At 35.6% G+C, this 24050-nt stretch overlaps 1 protein-coding gene across 1 annotated transcript in view; it reads left to right on the top strand.

Annotated features, from left to right (window-relative positions):
- The window catches only part of LOC131057625 (ATP-dependent DNA helicase 2 subunit KU70), a 213433-nt gene that overhangs the window by 130886 nt on the left and 58497 nt on the right, over positions 1–24050 (top strand). Inside the window, exon 14 of the mRNA XM_059218119.1 lies at positions 3483–3544. Within this exon, the coding sequence (XP_059074102.1) occupies positions 3483–3544 (62 nt within the window). The remainder of the gene's footprint in view (positions 1–3482; positions 3545–24050) is intronic.

Below are 24050 nucleotides of genomic sequence, written 5' to 3'. Positions count from 1 at the left end.
GAGTGAGCACATTGGGCGCCACCTTGAGTAGTATGGAAGGATCCTTCCGAAATGTCTACTTGCAAATGCGACAGAGTCAGATAGAGCAGCAAATCCAGTGGCTGTACGCAGCAAAACTGGAGAAGGAAGGGGAGAAGCATGCAAAGTTAGCTGCAGTGGAGAAGAACCTTAGGATTGAGCTAGAAACGAAGGTGACTACTTATGAGGCTCGTTGCAGGATGCAGAAGAAGGAGGTACAGGTATTGGCAGCACAAGTGGCTGAGCTTACTCTATAGATGGAGCAGAAGGACAAAAGACTAGTGGAGGCGGCACACTTGGTCAAGAAGGCACGGGAGCGACAACTGATAGCAGAGAAGAACCTCAGACTCCACACAAGGCGACAACCTTCTTCTTCGACCATGACAAGGATGCCTCCTCCCCCTTCTCAGTCTTAGTCTTTTGTTGTTATTCTAGCTCCTGCTGTCTTGGTTGTCTGGAAGACTACTTTTTTTGGGGGGCTGATGTTAGGGGTCAATAACACATGTTAGTTTATAGTGGGGTCGGGTGTTTATGTTTTGTTATATTTGAGTCGCTGAAAGGTTCTCGTGGGGTAGTTGGTAGTTAGTGACGGTTGGCAACTTGGCCAACCGTCAAGTCTATATATGGTATGGATGGAACCTGGGCAAGGATGGTATTGTACTGGCATATTTGAGAATTCAATACAGATATCATTATTCTGTCATAGCTGTTCTGTTATGGTTATTTATGCTTTGATATATATTAATGTTCTATTACATGAATTGTTGGTACGTGTGGGATATCTCTGTTTATCCGTGAGTTTACTAACCTCCCCATGAGGACTAAACAACCGTCAAGAACATATATTACTAAATTTGTAGAACATATTATTGATTTCCATCATATATAAAAGAAAATAGAGTTCAATAGATATAAGACCAAAAAATGAGTTCAATCTCTGAATTAGTTACAATGCCACTTCAACTAGCCATTTCATATTTAGAAGTTGCTTCATCTAAAGAGATTTTTTGGCAAGTTGTGCGATAACAATGTCTACGTTAGTACATTGAAGTTATATCCCAATTTATTGTGACTCCCTCATAATAATCAACTCTCTTATGTTACAAGAAATCCCAATAACTAGTGAAGGTCTAGGGGTGGATATTTTAATGGGTTTGAGAGATAGCACCCTTCATGAGGGTTTGGAGGCAAAATCCTTGGTAGAGTTGAGGGTGAATGCTCCTTGTGTGGGTTTGAAGGCAATGCCTCAGTGGAGTTAAAGGGGCAATGCCCCTAGTAAGGTTGAGGGGCAATGCCCTTGCTACCAAGCCGAAACTAAGGCTTTTGAAACTACATGAACCTTCATGATGCACATCATTTTGACAATTTCGTCACTTAAGGTTGAATTTAGGTATTTTGCACTTTTTTGTTTATAAAAATGTTTTTGAAAAATGATTTTTTTTCTTTGGGCTGCACTAGGTTTGTGTGCCCTAAATTGCTAGTTGTATGCCCTAAATTGCTGCCAATTGTCATGAATTGTGTGCTTGAAATGTTAAAATTATATAAAGTTTTTAATATTAGGTAATCAAACGAATTTATAGTCATTTAGGCAAGTTTTTTGTAATTTATTATTGACTTTTTATCAAAAATTGTTGTTTTAAAAAAAAGTGCCATTGATTTTCTCGCTGCAAGTTTTGATTTCTGAGTGCTCATGAGTTTTGCAAGTTTTTTGTGAGTTTACATCTATGTAGTTTAGAATATGCAAATATCATATATTTACATTTCATTTTGTGAACTAAAAAAGTATTTGATAGGTCAATGTTATATCATATATCTATATATCAAATCATTAATATTGGAAACTGTAAATATAATAAAAAATTTGTATTTTGCTCTCGATTGAAATAATCTAAGTCATGACTTGTTTCAACATCTTTTGGACCATACAGAATCTCCCATGTGGTAAAAGAGTTTCATGTGTAGGAGCCTTGTTGTCATCTATAATATTTCTAACGAGCTCTAAAATAGATGCATTCAATTTAGTACACTCAAGGGCTGTATCCCAATTCTTTATCTCCCCTTGTTAATTTCCTTATGCGAGAGGAGGTACAAGCTGTAATAGATGTAGACCTTATTTTGTAATATTCCAAAATATCAATAGCAGTTGTTCTCCTGATAGGTGGTTTATTGGTTTTAATATTAAATCCTCTTACAAAGCAGACAGAAATTGTCATCTGGGTAACAACAAACTTTTCTAATACTGAACTGTGAAGTAAGTGTGATTTTTCAAAATGATAGGTAACACAGTAACATGTTATTGAAATAAATATGATCTCTGAATCACATGAGACCATATGCGAGTGGAAACTAAATTTTATCCATCATTATCATAATGCATATAAAATACATATGAGCCTCTAGATGGCAAAACCAGTGCAAATCCTTGACTAGAGAAGGCTCCATTATGGTGGTGTCTACTTACAACAAATTGAAAAATATTGTACAAAATAAGACCAATTTATGCTCCCATTGACTCTGAAGAGAGAGTGAATGAAGCATGCTTATGCTTTTTGTGAATGACGCATTTGGAAGAATATTTTACTTTTCAGCAATCAGTTGACAAAGCATATTTATTATATCTCCCTTCCTAGGTAATTTGAACAAATTATATGTAAGAAAACTATCTCCTTTATGGGCTGGCTTTTGAATAAGGCATTCTGGGAATGTTTCCCCAAAATTTGAATTTTCTATGATGTCTATGGGATATTTCCTAGTTGTCCCTGCATATTCGAAACCGTATTAGAACAGTGACAACCTTGAAAAGCCACATGATGCATCCCCATGTATGCTTATATATTATCTTGATAATTCATGCCTTAAAATAGTAGACAGGTTTTTAGTTATGTATAAACTATTGTGTTGTGTCTCTGAAAAGTATTATTCTTCCATATAGTTTCATATATTTGAACATTTATCTGTTTCAATAATATTTGAAAAAGATTTATCATGCAATGAATAAACTATAATTTTAAGTTTCGAAATTTTTTACTTTTAAAGATTTTCAGTAGTATATCTGGATTCAGCTGCATTTCATCTTCCTGATATTTCATTCACAATAAATGGTATTACAAAACATACACCTTTATTTCTAAAATCTTGAAGGTCTTGCCGACCATCTAGTGTTCTGTCAAATTTTAGCACCGTCTGATCTTACTATTGAGTTTTCTTAACGAATGCAGTATTATTTTACTTCCACTGGTTGGATTTGACATGAATTATTGCACTGTTTATTTTTACTCTTTTTTTTTTTTTTTTCGGCAATATTTGTGATTCATTTCTTAATTGCTTCTAAATAGATGGTTTTGGATGTTGTCATTGTGTATTACAGAGATTCTTCTGTTCTGATTTTTATCCTATTGTAATTTTTTGATATTTGAACATATTGCAAAATTGTTTATTCTTGTGTATCTTTATATTTGATGCAGGAGATAAGTGGAAGTACCTGTGCTTTTATTGCTCTATACAGGGCTATGTTGCGCTTTCAAAAGTAAGCAATATGTTTATGACTATGGCTCCTATTTCCCCACTTTCTGTAAAATTCCAATGATTGGTGCTATCTAAATAGTAGATACCATCTTATTGATTAGGCTTAAATGTTTGTGTGTTGACATGCAAATTCATTTGATTAGTAGATAGCATCCTATTTACGTGCAAAAAACAGAAATGTGAATATTTTTATAGAATACATTTTAAAAATTATGTTGGGAAAAACATACTCAAATGTGATCTCACAAGCTAAACCCTATTGGATGTAGCTCATTAAAATGAATGTTTTGCATCTCAAGAATTACATGATTAATGTATATTATTAGGCAATTTAAAACTGTGGTATCAAAGTTTAGTATTTTGTGAATGTTGATAAACCATCAACCTGGATTGAGCATGCATGATGAGATTTATTTTTTGGTCAAATGGAAAACTGAATTAGTCATACGTAATATGTGTTTATGGAAAGCTCTTTGAATCTTGTATAGTGTGCATATCTGTAAATTTTGTCTATTTTAGCTCAAGTTTATTTTAGATCTTAGAGAGCTTCCTCTTACAATCTGAAGAATGATTGCACCATATCTGTTGTTCCCTTTTGTGTTTTCTGGCAGCAAATAAATTAAATTCCAAAGTAATAGATTGTGGATTGGTGGGAAGGACTAAAAAGAATTTTGGTTGATTGTGCTTACTTCTATAAAACATCTAGAGCTCTACTACATCTAGCTGAATTTTATCTAATTCTCTCACCATTCTATGTGGAGGGTCCATGTGGTGGCATTGGAGCTTCTAACGGGTTTGATGGCATGAATTTTGTCACTATTGATGATTACTATCTAGTTATATATTGTTCCCCCCCCCAACACACCTATTTTGTCCTTTGTGGGGATGATGTTATCTTTCCATTGCTTCATTTGTATTTTTTTGAAAATTTGGGTAGTTGATTATCTAGTTTGAATGCCTTGTTTAGTTTTTTTGCATGCATTTTCTATTTGAATGGTATGTAGGAACTTTTTATCAATTTTAATATAATGGGAGAATGACCCACTTCCCTCAGCAAAACAAAAATGTCCATAATATAATATTAATAAATGAGTTAAAAAAATCAGTAATATTGATAATGTTTTAAATATTAGAAATGTTAGTAATGTTGATAGTGGTATAAATATTACTAATATTTGTATTAGTATTACAATAGTATACATGGCTAACGTGTACTCATAGGTTAAATCGTTGAACAAGTAGCTCAAGTCAGAACTTGCTTCTTGCCCAATTATGGGAAAAATGTTGAAAAAATGTGAGAAAACACTACAAAATCTTTTGACTTAAACTATGTAAATAGCTACTAGAATTCGTGTTGTCCTTGTTGTGTGCCCTAGTTTTTGTTGTGATGAAGAACATAAGTGTAGACTAAAAAATGTGCCCTCAACTACAAAATATTTCATTTGCCTTTAAATTTTTTCCTTCAACTACAAAAATATATGATTATTTTTAAGAAATTTAGATTTCTTAAGGTGTTGAGTATTGTTGAGTTAATTATTTTGGATCTACCAGGTATTTGTCAAGTCCAAGTTGGTGAACTATAAGTTTTACTATTATTAACAGTAATATAATATTGATAGTACTAATACTAAAATACTAACATAGTTATTATCAACATATGGTATTAATAGTATTAGATGAATAATATGCTAGCATTATCATGAAAAAGGAACAATAAAAACTCAATAATATAAAGAACTAATGATAAATAACCCTGTGACAAAAATATATATAAGGTGGATGCAAAAGTCAAACAAAAGAGTCGAGAGAAAAAAAAAGATAAATAACAAAGAAAAATAGGTATTACAATTCAAATAAATTAAAGTAAACTAAGGAAGATGAGTTTAGATTATAAAAATAATAGTTACGGTATGAAGGGAAAAGTTGAAGAAAAAAGAATGAAACAACGAAGAGTACAATGATAAAACTTGGAAACTGGTGGAGTGATGGTACAAAGAGGAAGATGAAAAAAAGGAAGGGGAGAAGGGGACATTGGCAAGGGAGAAAATGATGGAAAATATAGGAAGGTGAGAACTAGGCAATAATAGGAAAGGTACAAGATGGAAGGAGGGGTCAAGAAGGGTTGATTTGGCTGTTTTTTTAGAGTGATAAACATAGGCTTACATTGGAAGCTCAAACTTGAATCATTATCTTGGTCAAGTTATGTGATTATTTGTTGATTTCTATTGCATCCTTCAACTTTATCTTAAAAAAATCTTCATTAGCTAAGACTTGAGTGACCTTTAAGTTTAATTGGTGTTATGTGGTGGACAAATTCTCAACAAGGGCAGAATATCCAATGCACTCATGTTTAATGTTAGCATGATGCACTTTAGCCCTTGTGTTGATGGAGCAACCCTTTTTTCCAATGTAAGGAGTTCCACATGAGCATTCGGTCTTATAAATCCCCAAGCTATGGAGTTTTTGAAAGATTTTTTGTGGAAGGGATGAGAATTCTCATAATGCATGTGGTTTGAAGGAACATTTAAGGCCATTTTGAAAGGATTTTGGCAATTTTGCTGCATATGCCTTCAACATAAGGGAGGGTAGCACTTGGGATATCGTAAAAGTCTTCATTGTTTTTAGGAGTAATACTATGAGTTTTAGCTTGTTTAATTGCTATAGTAAAGCATTTAGACTTGTACACATTCCTGTTAAATACTTCGGTTGCATGTGCAATTTCTTGATTAATGTGTAAATCATAAAAAATTTAGAACACTTTGGTCGTGAGAGTTTTGAGGACACCTATTTTTTGGGCAGGGTGTTGGAAAGACATGCGTAGATAAAGGTCCATGTGTGGCTTGTCTATAGACTTGGTAGGCCAAGAACCATCCAACTTTCAAAGGAGAAGAATGTTGAGGGGATGTTTGTTATCTTGTTCAAGTTCTTTAGTGAACTTAATGCTTTTTGTAATTTTGTTTAAGTGGGAATGGAATTCTTCTAATTTGTCTAAACCATGTTATTAGCAAATCTTATTATCATCTACATGGTGTTTCCACCATCTCAGTCCAAAGATGGGGTGAAGGGACTACTATAGTAGAAATAGGTGACTACATGGCAACAGTATCTGATTGTTAGTAAATGGCTCCTTGGAAAGTGAAAAGAGTAGACCTCAAGTACACTTGCATGAAGGAAATTATCTAAGCATCCATCATGCATTAAACAATTTATTTTAATATTTGGATCAAATGAGACTTGGGCAAAGTTGGCCATGGCCTCAAAACTAACTAAAGATAGTGTCATCGCTTATACATTTGTCCTTGATGATTGATGTAAGGCTCCAGGCTATATGCCCCATTTTGTTGCTTAAGTTTGGAACTTTGATGCTAATATCATACTTTCTGATGATGTTCTTTTTGAATTACCATCGAAGTGTATGGATTATGTAATTTGGATTCATGTGTGGATTTTTATATGTTTGAGCTTTGTAGCGTGTCAGCTTCATTGTTTTTACTAAGATATGTGATTATGCTTTGATCGAGTTCAACATTGTGACTGTTGTCATGCATCTTTATATTTGATTCATAATAGTGCTAGATGATTCAACTAGATGTAGACTTTTATATATTATCTTGTTGGTTATTTACTATGCTTTAGCTATCTTGTATTGTGCATATATGTTTGATGTTTTATTTTAGTGTGTAGGTGCTAGTTTCCTCAATGATGATTTAATTGGAGACAATTGGCTTGGGTAAAAATGTTGTGTACTACTCAAATTTATATACATAAAAATGAAGTGCGATAATTGGTCTGCTTTGCGCGGCGGAGCAGGAAAATATAAAGAATTCACGAAAGGAAAACCTAGAAACACGACTCAGACAATATGAGATATCCCTTGCTAAATCTGATTGAAAATTTCTGATTTAAATGCTCAAGGAATATCGTGAAACACTTGTCATGAAACCTCTAATTCGCTGTCATTTGTTTTCAGATTGATTTTGCTTCCTTGAAATGGTTTCAAATGATGTTCAAATTCTTGTAAATTATCGCTACAATGTCTAAGCAAAGAGCTAGATGCAAATGTAACTTCTTTTGGTCTTTTCAAATGCATATATAAGGAATTCTACATGTAAATGTGCACCTACAGCCAACTGTCGTTTTCACAAACACTTCATGCAAACTACTATCACCTTGAATATGGACATATTATCAAATAACTGGCCTGCAACTAATTCCTCCTTTATCATATGCAATCATCAAATACAATAGAACATGTAGTTGCCAAGTCTATATGTTCACTGTAATATTCCGGACCTGTATGTTGCCAAAAGGCTGATCTACCGTACGGTGGCTAGGAGTCACCCGTGTCTTGGGGTCGTACGGTGACTAGGGTCACCTGTACGATGGCTTGGTAGCCGTACGGTGACTAGTGTCACCCGTACGGTGATTGGGATCACTCGTACAGTGACTAGGGTCTCCCGTATGGTGGCTTCTCTCCTTCTTCCACGTGCCTTACACTTGCACCCCTTTTTGCTGCGTATTTGCCTTCGTCGATAATATAATTGCCAGAAGTAATATAGTTCAAGGTCACATAGATGGTGTGTTGCGTCGAGAAGAAATGATGAACAAAAAAAGTAACCAGGGCAAGATAACACTTAAGATTAATAATGATAATACTTCAGATTTCAATAACGTTGAACTAAGAACATAGCAGAATAGGGTGAGGGATGAGTCCCACCGAAACTGCGGATACCAAATAGGGAGGGTCTTTCACCTCCGAAATGACGGAAACCAGAACTCCAGCAGGAATTCGCACAAGAGAGAAAAATATCAAAATTCGCATCCCTACAACTATGACAGAGCCGGCCATAAATATGGGCTCCGGGAAACTTCCCGAAGGGTTACAAACGGGCCGACACAAACATAACTTAACTAATAAAATAAAAAGGGGGCCCGAGAGATTTTATTATTAAATTTAGGGCCATACAATAATTAATATTATTTAATTATATCGGGGACATTACATTTACGTCCATGAATCAATTACAATGTTAGGTCTGATATTAAAAAGACATCTACAACAGCAATTCCCTAATGAAGACATATGATCAACGCACTAAGGAATATGCATTAAAACCTGGTATGAAGTGCATATATGAATTGCAGATGAATGGCAGACCTGATCAGCACTGTCCAACAATTCTGAGATCCACTCAATGAAGAGTCACACCTCCCATAGCAAATTTGCACCAGCTCTAAGTAGCAGGGCTGTGTAGGTTGTATGGCTGGGCAAAGAAGATTGTACAGCCAAAATGCAGCTGCCAATGTCCACAATCTTGGGCGCCTGTATGCTGTTATCTATTAAGAACCTTCCCCTCTTCTAATCTACTGAAAACTGATGAATTACTTGCAGATTTGAAGCACAATTAGAGCTCCTGTGTGAAGCCCTCCTGTAGACAAAATTCAGAAGATATTTCACTCCCTCAAATGGTCGCACACTGAAGATTATCTGTTCTCCAATGGCTGCTTGCACGCTGAAAACCCTGGCTTTCGCTTGCAGAGAGAAATTCATGAAGACAAAATACAATAATAATGCCTTAGTTCGATTTCTCAAGCAATTTATATATTCTCTATGAAGGGGGTCAAATATCTCCTAAAAAGCACAATTTTAACTCATTAAACATCTTTAATGTTGGCATAATAACTTGTTGAAACTTAGTAGCTTCGGTAAGATAAATGATTGAATGAGAGACTTCATTTATCTCCCATTCAATCATCTACCTTATCGATATAACTACAATATAAATATAGATCTCATGATTAAATAAATGAACTTGTTATAATCATCTTATATGCATAATCGATAATATTACTCATGCTGTGATCATACCAGAATTATAACTACCATAGCTATCATATGATTGATGCTATCATATGATAACTATAGTAGTTATCATTCTAAAACACATTTTAATACCGAATCATTTAATTGATTGATTATGTTTGATTTATCCCGATCATTTACCGGGTAACTATACGTTGCCCTGATTATTAATAACTATCGGCATAAAATGTTAATTGGCGTGACCGATAGTTATCAGTGTAACACACGATAAATAGAAAAGATGTGACCGATGTTTATCAGCACAACACATGGTAACGTGTTTACATTAAACTGAAGCGGTGTCTATGCATCGATCAAGACATGTCTTGATCGGGCATGTCTAAAAGACATGTCCGATCAAGGCATGCCTTGATCGGTGAAGCATAGGCTATAAGTATATGCAAATGAAGTGCTAAAGTGACATCGAAATTATTAATGTTATCTTCAGCAACCTATGACATAAGAAACAAAAAATATCAATAAAGAGAATAATAATATATATAACTTCAGACTAGAACATAAATTTGAATATCATTTACATGGTATCAGAGCCACGCTGATCGAACCTGAGGCATTCAAATTCGAGAAGCTCAAACCGAAGATATAAACATCATATTTCCCATGGCTAACGCTATCAGATTTGAGGACGGACTTGAAGGAGGCAACAATTTCTCAGCATGGAAGTTTAGGATTAAAATGATTGTAAAAGAAAACAAGGTCGAATCATTTATTAAATTTGAATCTAAAGAACCAGAGGATGAACCTAACAAATCAACATGGATCGAGGGAAATGAAAAAGCTATGAAAATCATAGTAGATGGAGTAAGAAATCACATCATGCCAATAATAACAAAACATGAAACTGCCTATCATATGTTCAAATCACTCGAAAGTGCATTTGAGATAAATAATGCAAGTAGAACCCTGGCTCTAAAAGGAGAAATAAATCATATAAGTATGAACAAAGGGGAGTCAATCAATGCATACTTTATGCGGATATCAGCCCTAAGGGATGAACTGGGAACGCTTGGATATGAGATCCAGAGCAAAGAGCTAACGCTCATTGCTCTAGATGGGTTACCTAGTACATGGGAGACATTCATCCAAGGCATCAGTGCAAGAGATAATTTTCCAAAATTTGATAGGCTAAGAGCAGATTGTCTTCAAGAAGAGTCAAGGCTAAATAAGAAGGGGATCAAACAAAAGAAGATAGATGAAGATCTCCATGTTTTAAATACCAACTCCAACAAGAAAAGCAAGAAGAAACACTTCAAGAAGAGAAAGAACCGATACGACAAAAAGTCATCTAAAAGAGACAACTCTCACATTCAGTGCTTTAGGTGTGATCAATATGGACACTATGCAGCAAGATGTCCAGATAGAATCAAACAACAAGCTACATTTGCAAAAGTTAAAAGGGAAGAATATGACTTCGAGAAGCATGTATTCTACTTTGCTCTCTCCAGTCAAGTATCCAATAAATCTAACACCTGGATCATTGACAGTGGGTCTTCAAGACACATCATTGGGTATAGAGAATTGCTAGATTCCATGGTAGAAGAAACCGATGAAGAAGTAACCATTAGTGATGACTCTGCACATCCAGTGAAAGGTGTCGGCACCTGCACCATTAAGCTGAAGACAGACATGTCTCTTCAACTCACTGGAGTCCTATACGTTCCTGGCATCAAGAGAAACTTAATATCCATATCTGCACTTGAAGATGATGGGTACAAAATAACATTCATGAATGGTAAAGTTCTAGTATGGCCACAAAACTCTTCCATCAAGAAGGCTACAACCCTAGGATATAGAAAAGGCTATTTATACAAGGTATGTACTGAATTTAACCTAGCCCTACTTCATGAGATTACAGATTCAAATGAAATCTGGCATAGAAGATTAGGTCATTTAAACTTTCGTGCTTTGTGTTAAAATGGAAAAACTAGTAATTGGTTTGCCTAAATTAAAACAATACCATTTTGGTACATGTAAGGGGTGTGCCCTTGGCAAAAATACTAAGAGTTCCTTTCAGAATAGTTCTAGGTAAACAAACAATGTTTTAGAGCTAGTTCACTCTGACCTATGTGGGCCAATGTTTGTACCATCATTAGGGGGGTTCCTTTACTATGTAATATTCATTGATGACTTCTCCAGGAAGACCTGGATCTATTTTCTTAAACGTAAAGAATCGGAAGAGATTCTCAAGAGATTTAAGGAATTCAAATCTCTCTTTGAAAACTCTTCTGAAAGGAAAATAAAAACCTTAAGGGTTGATAATGGGAGGGAATACACCTTAGACATTTTTAGAGAATTTTGTAAAGATGATGGGATTAAGAGGGAGTTCACTGTCCCCTACAACCCCCAACAAAATGGGGTTGCTGAGAGAAAAAATAGAACCATTCTAGAAGCAGCCAAAGCCATGCTTCTTGACCAAAACTTAGAAACTCATCTTTGGGCAGAAGCCTCCAACACTACTGTATACATAGAAAATAGATGCCCTCACTCCCACATTGAAGATAAAACTCGTGAAGAAGTTTTCACAGGTATAAAACTTGATGTCACTCAGTTTAGGATATTCGAATGCCCTGTTTATATTCATATACCTAAAGAGAAAAGAACAAAACTAGAACCTTCTGGAAGAAAAAGAATCTTTGTCGGGTATAGTGAAACTTCTAAAGCCTATAGGGTATTTGTACCTGGACATAGTAATATTGAACTTAGTAGAGATGTAATATTTGAAGAAGACATAGCTTTCAATAGGGCTAGATACTCTATTGAGTCAGAAACTTATGCTCCATCTACAGACCTAGAAAAGGATCCCGTTCTTGAGGTTCAGAGGGAGTATTCATAAGAGAATGAGAATGAAGTTCAGATTCCACACTAGGAAAACCTTAAGAAAAAACCACTATGGGTTCACAAAACAGTGGAAGATTCAAGGAACTTTGTAGCTCCTTCAGGGACCTTTAGAGAATGTAAGAGGCCCCAAAGATTCACTAGCTATGTAGCCTTAATGAATGATCTCTCCTAATCAGAACCTTCTAATGTATCAGAAGCACTTAAACATCAAGTATGGAAAGATGCCATGTCAGAGGAATATCAATCCATCTTAAACAATGACGTTTGGGAAATTCTTCCTAGACCAAAAGGAAAATCCATTGTTTCATCCAAGTGGCTATTCAAAATCAAACATGTTGCAGATGGTAGCATAGAGGAACATAAAGCCAAATTTGTAGCCAGAGGGTTCTCACAGAAAGAGGGAATAGACTATGATGAGACTTTCGCTCCAGTTGCTAGATACACCTCAGTCAGAGCAGTACTAGCCATTGCAGCAGCCAAAGGATGGAAAGTCCATCAGATGGATGTAAAGACTGCTTTCTTGAATGGGAAAATTGAGGAGGAAGTCTACTTAGAGCAACTAGAAGGGTTTGAGATCCACAATGCAGAATCACGTGTGCAGATTAAAGAAAGCTTTATATGGACTGAAACAAGCCCCTAGGGCTTGGTATGAAAGAATTGACAGCTACCTCATGGGATTGGGATTCTCAAAGAATGATGCAGATCCAAATCTATACTTCAAACGAATCAAAGGTGATATGTTGATATTGATCTTGTATGTTGATGATCTTTTGATTACATGAGAAGATCACCTTATTGATCAATGTAAGAAAGACCTTGAGAAGGAGTTTGATATGAAGGACTTAGGCCTTCTACATTACTTCCTTTGATTGGAAGTTTGGCAAAACTCTGACAATATTGTGCTTAATCAAGGGAAGTACACCTTAGACATATCGAAGAGATTTGGCATGATGAATTGCAGACCGATGACTTCTCCCATGGAAACTAATCTTCACAAACTAAAGGAGGCAGCATCAGATTCCCCATTGGTAGATCCTACGCTCTACAGACAGATGATTGGTTCATTAATGTATCTAGTCAATACTAGACCTGATATCTGTTATCCAGTAAATGCCTGGAGTCAATTCATGTGTGAACCTAAGGAGATTCATCTTATGGCAGTAAAACATATAATGAGATACCTTCAAGGCACTCTCAACTATGGACTCAAGTATGAGAATATTGATTTGAATATTCATGGGTTCACTAATTCAGATTGGGTTGGAAGTGTGACTGATAGGAAAAGCACCTCAGGGTGCTGCTTCAGCTTGGGTTCAGCCATGATATCTTGGATTATCAGGAAACAATCTTCAGTAGCTTAGAGCTCTACAAAAGCTGAATATATCGCAGCTTCCATGGTTGCACGAGAAGTTGTATGGCTACGGAAGTTACTTGTGGGATTATTCGGAGAACCAATGAAGCCTTACTATAATTCATTGTGACAATCAAAGTTGTATAAAACTCTTCGTGAACCCTGTATTTCATGATCGATCCAAACACATGGAGATCCCTTATCACTATGTGAGAGATATGGTGGACAGGAATGTGATTCAGTTATGGTATATCAGTACAGGAGACCAGACAACAAACATACTTACCAAACCTCTTGCCAGAGTAAAAGTTGAACACTTCAGAAAAGGTCTTGGTATGATTGAGTTATAATCAGTTTTTGTAATCTGTACTAATATATGAGATGTTTAATGTGTAAACTTCTTTTGTCGTGTTATGACTTTATAGGCTCCACCCTTGTGTACAATTCTAAAAGTGACGATCTTTTAGACTATGAACACTTGTATTAAACATTATGAGGTGATGATCTTGTAATGTTGATATCATGCTGACTTGATATCACTCTGACTCATGGATGTGCCATGATGTGGTATGGTAGACATTATGTGACGTAATGTCAGTGCACATGCCATAACCTGGATATAAGGGAATTCAACATTCTTAAGTATTTTATATCCAAGGTATCACGTGTTATGTGATATTGATATCGCATGTTATGTGATATCTATATCATGAGATGATGTGATATATTCCTGTGTCACTCATTATATGATGTTTCATGTCACGAGCATATGTGATATGATCCTTTGTATTATGTAGTCGTATAATACATTTTATTATGAGAAATATGATGCTTATTTTCATAGGTCTATAGTTATCTTCCCTAGCTAAGAGGGAGTGTTGAAACTTAGTAGCTTCGGTAAGATAAATGATTGAATGAAAGACTTCATTTATCTCTCATTCAATCATCTACCGTATCGATATAACTACAATATAATTATAGACCTCACGATTAAATAAATGAACTTGTTATAATCATCTTATATGCATAATCGATAATATTTTTCATGCTGTGATTAGACCAGAATTATAACTACCATAGCTATCATATGATAACATCGATTGATGCTATCATATGATAACTATAATAGTTATCATTCTAAAACACATGTTAATACCGAATCATTTAATTCATTGATTATGTTTGATTTATCCTGATCACTTATCGGGTAACTATACGTTGCCCTGATTATTAATAACTATCGACATAAAATGTTAATTGGCGTGACCGATAGTTATCGGTGTAACACACGATAAACAGAAAAGACGTGACCGATGGTTATCAACACAACACATGGTAATGTGTTTACATTAAACTGAAGCGGTGTTTATGCACCGATCAAGACATGTCTTGATTGGGCATGTCTAAAAGACATGTCCGATCAAGGCATGTCCGATCAAGGCATGCCTTGATCGGTGAAGCATAGACTATAAGTATATGCAAATGAAGTGCTGAAGTGACATCAAAATTATTAATGTATCTTCAGCAACCTGTGACATAAGAAACAAAAAATATCAGTAAAGAGAATAATAATATATATAACTTCAGACTTGAACATAAATTTGAATATCATTTACATAACTTAATTTCACCCCCTTGGCCTAGGCACCTCACTTAAATAATCAATTGGCCCCTTTTTAATGATGCATTGACCCCTTCTTTATGAAATATTAATAACTTTATAATATTACATTAAATGCCTTATTTTAATTAATTATTTAATTATTAAGAAAGTGTTCACTTTATTAATATTTAATTAATCATAACTCCCCAAATAATCATTATTTCTCAATTTTGTTTGCACCTGGGAGTTAACCATTTTATCCTCTGTACGTGCAACTACCTTACTAAAAATAGAAAGGGCGCCCCTCTATGTAACTCTGGCTTACTATAAATAGTAATTAATGTATTCAGAGTCTTGGAGACCTCAAACGAAAGACAAAACTGCTAACCACTAAACATTGGAGATGATACAAACCTCAAAAGACCTTGCTCATTAGCCTATGAGGGATAGAATAGTAGGCTAGTCATCGAAAAATCCATGTTTTCTAAAACGGGGACATTACACAATAGCACACTCAAAAATAGTTTTAATTAGTGCAAATATCATTTTGATATGACCAAATAAAAAATGGAAAAGCAGTTCAAAGGCAGCAACAATCAACAAAACAAAAGGTAGAGCATATGCGAATGCAAATATTGTCGATAAAATAAAAGATCAAATATGAGTACAAATGTCGCTAATAAAACGAATAAAAAATGATGTAAAAATGCTAATGTCGCCGATTAAAGCAAGGAAAGAGATCACTTGAAAGGCCAAATGGAACCTTGGAAATTGATGTAGCAGCAGCAGTTGATGAATCTATAAGGGTTTTCATAAAAAGAACCCTCATTGGAAGGGTTATTGGGAGAAGAGCGAATAGAGAGGAAATCAGAGAAATGTTGAAGAAGAATTGGTCAGAGGAAGCCACCATTAGCTTCCTGCCAAAACAATTCTTCATAATAGAATTTGAATCGGAGGATGAAAGGGATGAAATATTAAATAAATCGCTATGGTGGTGTAGGCAATCATTGGTCTTTGTACAGAAATGGATAAAAATTTCCAATCCCCTAGCAATGAGTCCGAGTGAAGGAGCCTTATTTGGCTTTATAATCTACCCTATGAATATTGGTCAATGGAATGCCTTAGATTAATCGGAGAAAAAATTAGGATGGTGTTGAGACATGGGGGAAAGAGATTATTCTCTATATGTAAGGATAAAATTCATATCAATAAATCAGGTTCCTAAATCCATTAAACTAAAAACCAGTAAAGGGATTTGGGATCAGCCAATAGAGATTGAAAGTAGAAAATTTTACACCATAAAATGTGGCAGCATAGACCATCTTGAGGCAAATTGTCATATACCCCCATCTAAGAATTGAATAAAAAAGCAAATACAGGAAGGCAATGGGAATAGAAGAATTAGTTTGGCAAAGGAAAAGAAAAGCATGGATATTGAGATAAGGGAACCTGTCTAGGAGCAAGAAGAAGGGAAAGAAGGAGAACCTTCTATCTACTCTAGAGAAAGTATGGCTTGTAGAAATGAGGCAGACAAGAGGCAAGAGGTGCAAACAGGTCAGATCACGACATCAAAGGAAGAGAAAGCAATTTGCTCTAATGTTTCGACAAATAAGTATGACAAACTTACCATCAGCCTTGGAGGAATCTAAAGCATTGGTATTGTATGATGGAGAAGCAATAAACAGAGGAGAATTAGTAATTGTAAATACGACCTTCACAGGGAATAATGTGGATGAATCAAAGGAAGAAATACTTGTAAATCTAACTAAAGCAATCTACAAGAACAAGGATTAGATACAAAACACCTTGCAATCGACAAACTAGGAATTATAGAGCGTAGATCTATCAATCAGATAGACAATACAAAGCTGGGTAACTCGGCCAAAACTGTTAAAATATTGGGAAGGAAAACAAATAGGCAAAAGCGTGAGGAGGAAGCAAATGAGTAAGGATTGACAAACATAAAGAAATATATGACAAGATCCATGGGAGGAGGCCCCTTACATGAAGAACAATGAAGATCTCTACATGGAATGTCAGGGGCTTAAATACCCCTGACAAAAGGTGCATAATAAAGCACCAACTAGAGGCAATGAAGTCGGACATGGTAATGCTATAGGAAACAAAATTAAGCTTGGTGGAGGTATATAAATTCACTTGATACTGTAAAATATAGGGATGTTTGTTTCAAGAGGCCATAGGTTCAGCAACTGGCTTAGGAATTCTATGGAATGCACACAAGTTAAAGACTAGGGATATAGAGATGGTAATGGGTTGGATGCTTTATGATGTCATCATGTATGATACAGGAAATTTGTTCTTCCTATTTAATGTTTATGGGCTGACTAAATCAGATGAGAAAATTCTATTATGGATAGAAATGACAGAGAAAATTTAAAGATTGGGGAACGCAAAATGCATTCTTAGTGGCAACTTTAATGCCATATTATATATACATGAAAAGAATGGTGGCCTGAGAAGAATTTCAAATGTAATGATAGACTTCCAAGTATTTTTGGAAGATGTGATATTAATAGATTGTCCTCCAAAAAATGGCAAATTTACCTGGTCGAATTGGAGGATGGGATTCGCATCAATTTCAGAAAGACTTATCTTACCTATATCAGCTTCTGACCATTTTCCAGTATCTTTAGCATTAATGCCATCCAAAGGTCCTTCAAATGGATACTTTGAGTTTGAAAGTATGTGGCTACGAGACACAGAGTTAGTCAAAGAAATTGAGAAGTGGTGGATAGAAGCACCAATAGAGAATGGAATAGAAAGTTATAAATTCTTTAAGCAACATAAATTCATCAAAGCTAAATTAAAAGAACGGAACAAAGAAAAATTTAAGGATATCTCTAAAGAAAAGGAGAGAGTGGAGAAAGAAATGGTGGATCTAAATGAAAATCTAATATCAAATGGGATGTTTCAGCTAGATTTTGAATTGTAGAAGAAATTAATGGAAGAGTATACCAAAATTGTTGCAAGGGAAGAGTTGTTTTGGAGGGACAAAGCCAGTGAGAGGTTGCTAAAGGTTGGAGATGCAAACATGAGACTTTTTTCATTCAACAACTAATGCAAAAACAAGCTACAATAGAATTGTCGCGGTGGATTGTGGTAATGGATACATAGCTATTGGAAAAGAGGAAATAGAAGCTGAAGCAATGAATTTCTTCAAATCTCTTTTATCCCTAAATGGATCAGCAAATGAACTTGTACTACATGATTATTTGATTTTAATTCCACAATGAACTTAAAATGCAGAAAATAAAATGTTGATGGAGCCGATTACTATTGAAGAACTAAAAAGAGCGACCTTTGATTTGGCCCCAAATAAATCATCCGAACTAGACGGTTTCATGGCCTTTATCAAAAATGTTGGCATTTTATAGAAAGAGATTTATGGGAACTGGTTGAAAAAATTCAGAAAGAAAAAGAAATTTATAAAGGACATAAACAATATATTTATTGCCCTAATTCTAAAGAAAGAAGCATGTACCTCCTTTGCAAACTATTGCCCAATTTTGTTATGCAATACAATTTACAAAATTTTGGCAAAGGTGCTTGTTAATTATCTCAAAAAAGTCTTACCACTTGTGATCTTTGAAGAACAAAATGGCTTTACACCCGAAAGGGAAATAAAAAATGGTATAATCATATCCAATGAAGCAATCCACTCAATCACAAGAAGAAGATTGAAAAGCATGTTCATTAAGCTCAATGTAAGCAAGGCATACGAAAAAGTAAAGTGGTGAATTTTACCCCTAGTTCTGAAAAAATTCGGATTTAATGAGAAATGGATTCAAATGATTGTGGAATGCATCTCATCAATAAGATTTTTAGTGGCGGTCGATGGTTCTTTATGTGGGTTTTTTGAGGCAACAAATGGTCTTCGCCAAGGGGAACCACGAGCACTTGGTGTATTTGTTATAATGACAGAGGCAATGAGCCAAACAATTAAAAATAGACACATTGAAAGAAGATGGATGGGCATTTAGGTGGCAGAAAATGTGGAAAACTTAACACATACAATTTGTAGATGGTACATTGCCTACAATGAGAGTAGCAATGGTAAAGGAAAAATCAAAAGATTATTCTAGATTCTCAGGGAAACTAATGATTAAAGATAAATCAGTTATCACATTCTTTAATATCAAGCAAACACTTAGAAGGAGAATTGCACAATACTTGGCATTCCAAATAGCGGAATTGCCATCCAAACTTCTTAGTGCCCCCACATTTTAAAGTAGGAATCAAAATTATGGGAGGAATTAATTTCTAAATGCAAAAACAAAGCTTCTTCTTGGAAAACTAAATTGTTGACATTGGTAGGCAAAATGCCTATGATAAAATCGGTATTATATGCCATTGCCACATATGTGATGTCTTGTTTTAGACTAACTAATAAAAATTTAGGCCCTTGACTATTGGAAACTCCATAGGTGGATCGATAGTGTGGAAATTAATATGGGAGTGCAGGCCCTTGATCACCAAGCACATATCATGGAAAGTAAATAACGATAAAAGTGCAGATTTTTGGATTTAATCTTGGGAAGGACATCCACCATTATATACATGCCCCTCTTTGGATGGTTGGTGCGAAAGAATAAAGCAACTAGTAGGCACAAGAGTTAGCGACTATGTAATGTATAAAATTTGGAATGTTGAGCTAGACATAGACATTGATAACTCAATGATGAACCACTAGTACCAAAACGGTACTGAGAGGGGGGGGTGAATCAGTACAGTCAAAAACCGGTTTGACAGCAAACACTCACAATGACTGATAAACAGAGATACCGGTAAAACAGAGTGCAACCGACAGCATCCAGTATAGCTCAATCAGTCATGAACCGGTCACTCACTAAGCTTTTCTCTTAGCTCAATACCACATTATCATAATATTCACATGCATGAACTAGTAGACTTTACCATCAAATCTTCACAACAGTGAGTTCATTATGTTTTATAGACAAACATAAAACATAGAAACTTTCATGTGCATAATAGATAAAACAAACCATCACAAGACAAAAGCATTTCACATGACACACATATTTTTCACGTGGAAACCCAAGTGGGAAAAACCACGGTGGGGATGAATACCCACAAGCTGTTTTTTAAACTCTTTAGAAGTCCGCTCTGTTAGGAGCCTTGTCCGGTTAAGAACATTACAATAGGTTCTGGTAGGAACTGATCCTGTTAGGGATCACCCGGTTAAGGGTTAAACCCGGTAGGGTCACCTTGTTAGAGGATTTTAAGAACTCAATAGCTGAAAGGATCTCCTAAGCTTCTCCAGCTTCTCAGAACTCATTAGCTTCGAGTTACCCGGTTAAGGGATTTACAGCAAGCCGGTTAAGACCACCCGATTTAAGGGATTTTGAATCAAGCCAATTAAGGCTACCCTGCTAGGGGATTTTACAACTGTTGAAGTGGTTAGAGATCAATAGGTATTACAATGATCTGTTAACAACACTTAATACTAATACAGATCCGTTTAGGCTCCTCTTTTCCTTCTGCACATACACTTTGCAGGTATCTCTTCTCTCCTATGGTCTGGCAAGAATCTTGTATCACTTTCGTTGGATACACACTCACAACTTTTGCTAGCAACTTCAGACAGAAACCTAACATCGATCTTATAGGGAACATATAGGTTGGTAGCAAAAACCTTAAACCCTAAACCTGTTAGGTTGAGCAATTCAAACGGTTCGATCCTGACCGTTGAAACATACTGCATTAAATGCACCAGTCTTGAGTCGATCTCAAGACATTCTCCATCATCCATTATCCACCGTTTTCATGGGAGCTGATAACCCATCACGCGTTATCACCATTTGACAGACTTCGCACATTCTCGAGGTAGATAGGAATAGTCTTCTTTATGCAAGATCCTTCATGCGCACAGAGCTTACGTGGCAACACAATCAGTCCTCCATCATACTGCTAACTCATCACACAAAGATCACCGATTGAGTCACATAGACATGAGATACTCCAACCGGAAACCCCGAAGTGGAAGCTGCCTTACCAACCGGTAGTCATACAGTGCTTCCATGTGCCGGTTCCCATAACTGCATGCCAGTTCACTTTGAACAAATGTGCCGCTTCACTTTGGCATATATCGGTTCACACATATGCCGGTACCTCTTTCTTCACTTATCTCATGTGCCGGTTCACACTATGTCTCATATTGACATCAATGACAACATGCAATATCATTATGTCTTCATGCCAGTTTACACAAGGCTCATGCCGGTTCACATAATGCTCATGCCGGTTCACATAATGCCAACAGACATAGTACTAATACCCCACAATATTAAGGAGGTGTTGAAGTCAGAATTGGATAAAAGAAAGATTTCCTTTAAATAGGGAAGAAGACACCATATTTTTGAGCGGATCCAAATCAAGAGAATATTTAGCTAGACTGGGGTGTTGGGAGTATGTCTATGTCTATGCCTATGTCTATGCCTATGTCTATGTTTAATGGCAACAATAAACTTATCTCATACATAACCCATGTGCCAAAAGGTAAGCATAAACCTTCACATCCAGTGGGAACCTGATCTTTCATTCAATACTTGATTGCCCAACTCAGAAATGAGTCTCATGTCTAGCCAAGAAGCAAGTGCTTAGGAAAGAGAAGATTAAATAGCTCTGAAATAATGTATTCTTGAATACTTGCTTACACAATGTCAAGCCATCCCATTGATCTTTACCTTGGTGCCTAGGTCAAAATCCAATCCAAATAGAAACTTTGCGCTCGGAGAGAAGTATCCACTCCACGCTATAAGAATGCCCATGCCCTAACCATAATGTCAAATGTGCCCAACTCCAAGACTGAATTTGCCAAACACCTGGTTTTCTATTCAAACATTGGCATCCAACCCAAACAAAAAGTTTGCTCTCAACAAGAAGTATCCACTTTACACGATAAGAATGCCCACACCTTAACCATAATATCAAATGCGCCTAGCTCCTAGAATAAATTGGCCAAATGCCTGGATTTCTATTCAAACATTGGCATCCTTGTCTTTCTTTGCAAAGCTTCAATGACAACAATAAAACTTGAAATTTATCTTTCAAAAACTTCATAAAGTCTAGATGGGAAATTTGAGTGACTTCGCCAAATCACCCGCTAGGTGGGAATATTTCACCACCAAAACTAATTTTCTCAATAGGATTTTTGCCCTCTAGAGGCTGAGATGGAAGATGTCCAAACTCTAGAACAACAAGGTTTTCAATTAGGCAAATAGAATAACTCCACATACCAAATGAGCTCTCAATCTCCCTTTTTATAATCGTTTTAGGGAAGTTTTGAAAACTCCGTTTCAAAATCACTTTATCAATTTATTAAATCTTTTAATTCTAAAAACTCATTTATTTTACTTTTAAACATATCAGACACTCAAAGAAAGTCACTTTTAAGAGTCCCATCATTTAAAACTTTTCATTCTCTTTCCAACGAGCTATAACATTGAGGTGTCCAATAAATAAATTTAATTAAAATGGTGACCTTAGTGAAATTAATTAAATATAGCTCAATATTACACCTAATTAGTAGAAATGGTTGAAAAGCATTGGAATTGAAAATTGATTGTGTAGGAGTGATCCCGATGATGAAAGATGACAAACAAACACGATTGGGTGACTTACTAAAAATAGACACTCCCTCCAAGAATATTAGAGTGCAAACCGGAAGCCAAAAATAACATTACAAACCATCATACGACTCCAATAAGCTCATTTATATCATCAAATTATCCCTTTGAACATGTTGATAAAAGCCCATAAAGTTAGCATCAATTGCAAAGCAAGATAAACCGAGAAGGCGGACACTATAGGTGGGCATAAGGGCTCCACTTGGTTGGGTGGTGTTGAATCACTGTTGGGGCTCATGAATCTTTTGGAGAAGCTTGGAGACCATGCAAGGGTTTTTGGACCTTGTAGATGTATCAAAATTTCACTTGGTGTCTTTTGTTGAAAATCTATATAATTTGGCATGTCGGAGTCCTTGTAAGTAAATATTCAAGTTTGATTAAAGATATTTATGGATTGGATTGTAATTTACTCACATATGTGCCATGAGCTCCATCATTTATTTTGGTATTACTTGACTTTGAAGTCAAATGTGCATGGCATTTTGTAGTAAAATTTTCATGTTTGGTTGAAATTCTCAGTGCATAGTTAGAACTTTAAATTATTTATTTTTATAAGAATGGGTATTGTAATTGGAGGTTGAAATGTTAATTTAATGAGTTGTTTCACCTTGCATGCTTGTCATTTCCTTTAAATGAGCAGACCCATGCTTGTATGTGAAAGGAGACATTTGTTTTTTATTCTTATGAGGCCTTTGGGACTCTTGTTTTACCAATAACAAGATTACACATGCTCAAGTTCTTGGCTAAGCCATTTTAAATAGCATGCAAAATGAGAAAACCATGCCCATTTTTGTTAGGAACACCTCGACTTATAGTTCTAGATTTGTAGTTTCAATTATGCACAAAGGGCTGAAAAGTTTGGCTAGTCTAGTTGTTAGAAATTGGAACTTCGCATGCAACATGCAATTGCAATGAAGGGCGAAAACTCCATGGGCATATGTATGGTAGAACGTTGGAACGAGGAAACAAGTATGCATGTATGTAAGAGTGGGTGAAAAATCCATTGAATGAAGCTCTTGCAATCAAATTTTTGCATGCTAAAATTTGTAAGATTTGCAAATTTGCATGGAAACTTTTAAGTACAACTAGTAGTAAAGGTTGCAAGACGATGAGTTCAATATCTAATTTGCAAGAGTTGCAAAGTTGCATGGAAAATTCAATGTT

This window comes from Cryptomeria japonica, chromosome 3, assembly GCF_030272615.1.
Source record: "Cryptomeria japonica chromosome 3, Sugi_1.0, whole genome shotgun sequence".
NCBI classification, from domain to species: domain Eukaryota; kingdom Viridiplantae; phylum Streptophyta; class Pinopsida; order Cupressales; family Cupressaceae; genus Cryptomeria; species Cryptomeria japonica.
This window is presented reverse-complemented; position numbering and strand designations above follow the sequence as displayed.